An 8,390-nucleotide genomic window follows, 5' to 3' on the forward strand; every position below is an offset into this window, starting at 1 on the left:
TTGCCATGCTAACATTTGTGAGGTGTTCCTTTTTGAATAGTGCCTATTCCCTTAAGGCCCACAATATCACCTTTCTTGTAGATTTGCATGTATGTGGCCAAAGAACAACTCCACTTTTTTTCTAAAAGGCCTAGAGAACATATGGCAGGTACCATTCCTCTTTCCCTTTGTGTTGGTCATTTTGAAAATTACTGGGGGATGGCAGTTCCACCAGGTTCAAATTTTTAGACCAGTGGTTTCTCGGTATTATCTATAGGTATTAGAATACCTGTAGACCTATAGAGGACTATAATCTATAGGCACAGAATACTGAAATTGGCAAAATATTTTTAGAATGTTTAAATTGGAGAATAAGCACCAGATGGTCAAGGTTAGGGTACTCTTGATAAAGCAGGTCATTTTGAGCATACCTGAGATTCTCCAGGCTTAGAACTGTCACAGGCTAATTGAATTAGAACAGTGGTTCTCAAACTTAAATGCAAGGGAATCCCCTCAAGGACTTATTAAAACAGATTTCTGGGTCCCACCCCCAGTTTCTGATTGAGGTTGAGTGTTGTGTTTTTAACAATTTCCCAGGTAATGCTGATGCTTCTGGTCCAGTGGCCACACCACTGAATTAGAGTGCAGATTGGGCAGGGATAAAACGCACTATGTTTTACATTAATATGAAGAATGTGGAGGCAGGGCAAACCTTACCATGGCTACTATGTGTGGAATGTGTACCTGACCCAAATCCATGCCTTTTGAGGAAATCACCATGGATACTTTGCCTTAAGTTTAAAGTACAATACAGGGGCACCTAGCTGGCTTAGCTGGTTAAGAGTCCTACTCTTGATCTCAGCTCAAGTCTTAATCTCAGGGTTGTAAGTTCAAGTCCCGCATTGGGCTCCATGCTGTGCATGAAGCCTACTTAAAAATATATATAAATAAAATTTTAAAAATAAAATACAATACAAATAGGGCCTGGCTCTGTATCTGATTATGAGGTATGTATAGACGGGAGGCTTTAGTAAACATCCCCTCTTTACTGAGACAAGTTTGGACATGTGGCTTTAAACCTCTGTGTTGAACCAGTGATCTATGTGTAATTATATAATTTTCTTATTTGAAATTATGACAGGCAGGCTTGCAACAAAATTAAAATTAAAAACTCTTTATCCAAATCACCATCAAAAGCAAGATTTTTACTCATTAATCTTATGTTTGGTTCAATTTCTTCAACAAACCTGGCGTCCTATAATGAGCTACCACATGTGAGGCACGTTTCATACCCAACACTGACTGGGTGCCAAGGAGACTTCCACTGCCACTCTGGGCAAACTCATGTTTTCTTTCTCCCTTTCTGCTAAAAGGAGGGGAACTCATGGTGTAGGATCAAGGGCAAGATGCTGGGAGAGTAAAGTATAGATCCAGCCTAATAAGAGATTTGGAGTGAATTGTTAAGTTCTCTGTTTCATCCATCAGCAGCAAAAGTACTTAAGTTCAAACACTGAATGTGGAAGCTTTAGGCTTGCAGAGATACCAGTATCCAAGAACAGTCCATATCCTTCCTTGCATAAATCCAAGGGAAAGGCCAGGGGAATTGGCATCTACCTGCCAAGTCAAGAGTCTCCTATCCCTGGCTTCATCTGAGTCAAATTTCCCTATAAGAGAAATTGCTACTCTGAACAAAACTGTCCTTTATGGTAGCCCCCAATCAGAGGTGAGGATAGTTCCTTCCCAGAGTTCCAAAAGTTTGGACTTCTAGAAACTATTTGTTGTTTCTCTTCCAGTACTGTGCCATTGATTCTTGCATAAAATTCTGGAATGCTGGCTCTTCGCGGCTTTCCTCTGTAACTGCAAGAAAAAAAGAAGATCAATTCTTTCTAGCTTTCCCATTAGACAGGTGGATTAGGGCTGCTGTCACCAGTCCAGCAGAGATAGAACTCTGTTTTTAATAAACTAAGTGTTCACTAATCCCAAAGAGGAAATATCTCCCAGAAGCATGCTCTATTTATCACGTTGCCCAAAAGTACAATTTCTTTGATCTGTAAATGGGGAGAATACCTCACTCATAAAGCAGCTAGAATGAGGTCCCATTCCTAGGTATTTTTAACCAAGAGGAATACATACAACAGCTTTATTAATAATAGCAAATCTGGAAATAACCCAAAAGTCAATCAGCTAATGAGTGTATAAACAAATTGTGGTATGGCCACATAATGGAATATTATTCAGCAATAAAAGAACATATTTCGGATACATGGATGGATCCCAAAAGCATTACACTGACTGAAAAAAGTCAAATGCAGAAAGCTATTAAATACTATGATTCCAATTATACAACACTCTAGAAAAAACAAAATTATACGAAAAGAAATCAGATTACTGATTGCCAAAAAGTAAGTGTGCAGGAAGGGGACTGAATAAAAACAAGCATAAGGAACTTTTGGGGGTGATGGAAGTGTTCTGTATGTTAACTATGCTGTTACAAGTGCACACATATTTGTTAGAACTCATCAAATCATACACTTAAAAAGGCTGGACTTTACTGTTTGTAAATTATACTTCAATAAGTCTGAGTCAATAAGGAACACTGGATGGTAAAGAGGTTTGCTCTTGGTCATAGATTTGACTTCAAAGGGTTGTTTCAAGAAACAGATTCTGTTCACAGTCCATAAAACTATACCAGGTGGAACTCTTTTGGGTTTCTAGAGCCATTCCATCCTCAGTGTTACAGTCCCTTCTAACTGGTTTCAGTCTGCTGAGGCCTCTGTATATTCTTTGTTTTCCCCTGTGTAGTTTTTTTTTTCTTTAATGTTTTTTATTTATTTCTGAGAGAGAGAGNGCCACCCAGGCGCCCCAGTCTTTTTTTTTTAAGTTTATTTATTTATTTTAAGAAAAAGGGGAGAGCGCGCACACATACACATGAGTGGGGGAAGGGCAGAGAAGGAGAGAAAGAATTTCAAGCAGGACCATTGCTGTCAACATAGAGCCTGAAGTAGGGCTCAATCTCGCAAACATGAAATCATGACCTGAGCTGAAATCAAGAGGCAGACCCTTAACTGACTGAGCCACCCAGGCACCCATTCCTCTCATGTATTCTTAAAACAATAATTACAACCAAAAATCCTGGATTCCTCAGAGTTACAACCTAAAGATGAGGAGACATGAGATTAATAAAGCCTAAAATGAGCTTAATATTAACTACCTATTCAGCAGAAAGGCCAGGAACTCTCAGTATGTGGAACTCCTTCCTGCTGCTATTTCCAGTGCCATCTCTTCTGTCACTGGCTGCATATATAAGGTCTCTCTCAATAACAAGACACTCCTGAACAAACAACGTGAGGATAAGGAGCTGTTCTCTTTTCATGGGCCACCTCTCACCTCTGTGGTCAATGTCATCAGTATCACTGTCTGCTTCCTCATCCTCTTCATCCAACGTTCCCCGAGTCAGGATCAAGTCAGAAGGGTCAAGCACAGGAGATAAGCTGTCTACAGAGAAAACACCTATCAGTAGCATGTAATGAACCTGTGCCTCCTCAAAAAGGTGATTTTCAATCCGTAAGTAACTAGGATTATATATTGTCAGGATGAAACTTGTCATGATAAATATAAATGCAGAATCTTACCTCTTCTAAATGTATTATTGATAGCACTTAACATTTCTATAGTAGTTTTGTTCACACAATGTTTTCATGATCCCAGGAACCCAAAAGGTGCTATTTTTAAGCTCAAGAAAATAATTCTCCAATTGTTTGTCCTGACAGTAACATCATTCCTTTTTACTAGCTTATAGCTTAGAAGAGACTATAGTTTTTCCTACAAAGACTAAAGATATTTGAGCAGATGCAGTGTGCTGGAGAGTCAGGGTGAAAGTGTAGAACACTAAGGAAATTTAAGTTCAGCGGGTCTAAAGAGAGTAGAGGGTGAAATGACACAGTAAAGGAACTAGGATATCATTCAAGAAAAAGAGGGAGGGAGGAAAACGGAAAATCGAATATATTATTAGAGGCAAATTCCCTACTCAGGGAAACCGAATAAGGGCTAAGTGCCAATCATCAGGAAAAAGTCCAAGTAATTCCTGTGAGGGGATTCAGCCTGCGAGGGTTGGGCTCTGTAAGAACCTAAAATCATGCCAAGTACCCTAGAGCCACGGGAGGACAGGACCACTCTCTTCAGGAGCCTGGTCTGAAAGAACTCAGCTGGGACATAAAAGTGGCCAACAGCAGCAACATCAAGGGACAAAAATCCCAACGGGGCTGTGGCCCTGAAAAAGGATGACAACACGGTATGCTAACAGTCAATGCTTCATTCTGTGCCCAAAATTACACTTGTAATTTTCCCAAATAACTTATTGAAAGTCCCAACCTTTAACAGGTATAGGAATAAGGAAGACCTTTTGCAGCAGATTTAATCAACATTTGTTGATTCACATATTCATGAGTGATTCCAAAGGAGCACAGCACAAAAATTTATGTTGCTAAAGTATGCAACAAGGATGGCCGGGCAAGTTCACTTAACTGGTAAACCTCGCCAGTTTCCTGGTAAACCTAGCATTTCCTCCTCCAAGTGGCTTTGTTTCTACTAAAGATACAGCAGTAGCTTTTGTGAATAGAACTACTTTCTTTTAAATGCCAGTCCAGGGGCACCTGGGTGGCTCAGTTGGTTAGGCACCCTACTTCGGCTCAGGTCGTGATCTCACAGTCCGTGGGTCCAAGCCCCACGTAGGGCTCTGTGCTGATAGCTCAGAGCCTGGAGACTGCTTCGAATTCTGACTCCCTCTCTCTCTCTGCCTCTCCCTGATCACACTCTGTCTCTCTCGCTCGCTCTCTCAAAAATAAACATTAAAAAAATAAATAAATACATAAACGCCAGTCCAGTCCACACCCAAAAGTGTGCATGGGTGGGGGTGCATATATACTATTTATGAGCACCAACCTAGAAACCCCTAAGAATCAACAACAAAATTAATTCAAACTATACAAAATTCAATGAAGTAGTAAAGACTAACATATAGAAATCAGAAGCCTTCATTTACATAAACATAACCAGTTGGAAGATATAATGGTTCAGAAAATCCCATTTTCAACACTAACAAAGAAGATAAAATCCTTGGAAAATTTTAACAAGAACTATGCAAAAACCACATGAGGAAAACACTCCTGAAAAATCAAATTACATTTGACAAAAATAAACATATTCCTTGTTCTCGGACAGGGAAACTCAACATGACAGTTGTCAGTTTGCCTATATAAATGAACATAATGCAATATCAATAAAAACCAAAGAGCTCTTTTAGCAAGCTAAATAAGTTGATACTAAAGTTCATGTAGAAAAGCAAACATATAAGAATAGCCAGGCAAACACTACAAAGGAAAATCTGAGAAGGGACTAATCCTAAAACATTCTATAAAGGCTCTAAATAATTATAACAATGTAGTAATGACACAGACAATCCAGAAGAATAAAATAGGAGGTCCAGAAACATACCCAAGTACACATGGAACTTCAGTATATGATATAGGGGCACCTCAAATTGCTGAGACAAAGGCAGACTTTTTAAGAAACAGTGTGGGTATAACTGTTTATGAAAAAGATAACACAGAGCTATTCTTCACACCCACAGAGCTATACTTCACACCATATCCAGGAATAAACTCTAAATGGATCAGGGATCTAAATGTAGACAATGAGGGGCACCTGGGTGGCTCAGTGGGTCAAGCATACAACTTTGGCTCAGGTCATGATCTCACAGCTCATGAGTTCAGCCCCCATGTCAGGCTCTGTGCTGACAGCTCAGAACCTGGAGCCTGCTCCAGATTGTGTGTGTGTCTCTCTCTCTGTCCCTTCTCTGCTCATGCTCTCTTTCTCAAAAACAAACATTAAAAAAAAAAAATTTAACATAGACTGTGAAACCATACAAGTACTACAATAAAACATGAGTGAATTCCTCTCTTAACACAAGATGAGTAAGGGATCCCCAATTATGACACAAAATCCAGACGCAGTAAACTATATCAAAATAAAACAAAAACTTTCCCTTGGCAAAATAACACCATGAACAAAGTCAAAAAACAACTGATAAGGGGCACCTGGGTGGCTCAGTCAGTTGAGCATCTGACTTCAGCTCAAGTCATGATCTCACTGTCCATGAGTTTGAGCCCCGCATCGGGCTCACTGCTGTCAGCCAGAGCCTACTGTATCCTCTGTCCCCTCTCTGTGCCCCTGCCCATCTCGTGAGCCTTACTGTCTCTCTCAAAAACAAATAAACATTAAAAAAAAAAAAAAACCTGACAAACAGGAAGAAAATATTTCCAACATGTATCACAGAAAAATGGATATTATCCCTATTACATTAACGAATATTAAAATCAGCGGGCAAACATGTGAACATGAAAAGGATATTCATATGGTCTCAAAGCATCTCCTGACAAAATACTTATTATAAAGGGAAAAATAACTTTACAATGAAAAAACCTGGCAGACACCACTTTAAGCCAAGTAATCAAAATCAACATCACCAATAATGGGACAAATCTACACTGTGTCTTCCAGATGTCATGCACAGGGAAAACACAACTTCACTTCTGTAAAGTTCTGCCAAAAATGAGCCACCTGCATTAAACACTGAGGGAACATCAGACAAACCCAAACTGAGCAACATTCTATAAAATATCTGCCCCATACACTTCAGAATTATCACTGCTATGAAATACAAAGGATGACTAAGGAGCTATTCCAGATTAAAGAACAAGAGACAGGACAGCTAACTACAATGCAGATCCAGGATTTTCTCCTGCTACACAGGGCAAATGGCTTCATCTAAATAAGGACTACACATTAGCCAACAGTATCAGGGTTAGTCTCCTAATTTTTAGTAACTACAATGAAATTATATTGCCAAGAAATATACACTGAAGTATTCAAGGACAATATTCAAGAGTAAATCCATAACTTATTCTTAAATGATTCTGAAGAAAGGAATATGTATAATGCATAATTATTTTGTTTACAAATAAATTTATATGCCTATATAAAATATAATGTCATACATATTGAGAAAGAAAGAATAAAGTAAATGTAGTAGAACATTAACATTTTTGGAATCTGGTTGAATGGTATATAGTAATTCCTATACTAGCCACAGTTTTTCTGTTAATCTGAAATGAGGCCAAAATAAACAGAAAAAAAAAGAGGGGGTTAGAGAACGAAAAGTATTTAAGAAAATAAAGATATCAGGTATCTTGCCACCAAAGTAAAGCAAAAACAAAAACCACCTAAAGAAGATTCAAAGTGATAGAGTTATATATACAACTTTCAGGAGTTTATCTTTCTGAATCATTTTATATATATATATATATATATATATATATATATATACACACACACAAAGTAAATGTGNCTTCTCTCTCTTAAACGTAGGTATCTTCTGCTCAGTGGAAATAAGCATTATCCTGCTTTTAGTTCCTAACACCAAGAGACCCTCCAATACCGTTGGCAGTCCCTGTGTCCAAGGCTACGGAGCCCATATCTTTCCGAAGGCGTTCCAGTTGTTCTTTCTGCTGCTGGCTCTGTGCACTAGCCTGTACATACAGAGAAAAATATCCTCATATTAAAAAAGGAGCCCTGAGTTAGATGCCAGATTTCTAACAGGAGATGACTAAGTACACAAATACTAAAGGCTATTTAGACATTGAGGCAGGTAAGAGATGGCTGATATGGGGACAGAAACACTAATAAGCAGCGTGGGCCAGATGAGCAAAAGTTCAGACTGAACGGCTCTGCAGACTCATTTAGAGGTTTCAGAAATAGGACACAAAAACACATCAAAAGAACCCTCAAGTAGACCTAGCAGTGATAAGGGGCCAGCGCAGCCAAAGGGGGCAGGCCAAGTGCTTATTTGGAATAAAAACTGTGAACCGCCTCTTTTGTCTTAAAATTCAATAGCCAGCCTTTAAATGAGCCTTGGAGAAGTAGGGTAGGACCTAAGAAGTGCTTAGCAAATATAACAGGAAAAATCATATCTTTAAACAAATTTTTAAATGTTTTATTTATTTTTGAGAGAGAGACACACACAGAGTGAGAACAGGGGAGGGCCAGAGAGAGAGGGAGACACAGAATCCAAAGCAGGCTCCAGGCTCTGAGCTGTCAGCACAGAGCCCAACACAGGGCTCGAACCCACAAAATTATGAGATCATGCCCTGAGCCGAAGTCAGACGCTTAACCAACTGAGCTACCCAGCCACCCCCAGATTTTTAAAACTTCAAATAAAGAGAAGAAAAATAATTAAGGGGCCCTTCTGCATCCAGACAGCACACATACACATTTACTAATTTAAAATAACAAATATCTGAAACATACTCTGATAGCCAAAACAAAAGCATTTATGGCAAGAGAATTATTAGTGC

The 8,390-nt window shown here is 39.0% G+C and overlaps 1 protein-coding gene across 1 annotated transcript in view; it reads right to left on the bottom strand.

Annotated features, from left to right (window-relative positions):
• Window positions 1-1,137: 1,137 nt before the first annotated feature.
• The window catches only part of GPN1 (GPN-loop GTPase 1), a 17,967-nt gene continuing 10,714 nt past the window's right edge, over window positions 1,138-8,390 (bottom strand). The window contains exons 12-14 of the mRNA XM_077774147.1: window positions 7,475-7,565; window positions 3,367-3,474; window positions 1,138-1,836 (exon numbers count right to left, since the gene is read on the bottom strand). Coding sequence (XP_077630273.1) covers window positions 1,751-1,836; window positions 3,367-3,474; window positions 7,475-7,565 — 285 coding nt within the window. The 3' untranslated portion in view covers window positions 1,138-1,750. The remainder of the gene's footprint in view (window positions 1,837-3,366; window positions 3,475-7,474; window positions 7,566-8,390) is intronic.

This window comes from Crocuta crocuta, unplaced genomic scaffold (assembly GCF_008692635.1).
Source record: "Crocuta crocuta isolate KB4526 unplaced genomic scaffold, BGI_CrCroc_1.0 scaffold246, whole genome shotgun sequence".
Classification (NCBI taxonomy): domain Eukaryota; kingdom Metazoa; phylum Chordata; class Mammalia; order Carnivora; family Hyaenidae; genus Crocuta; species Crocuta crocuta.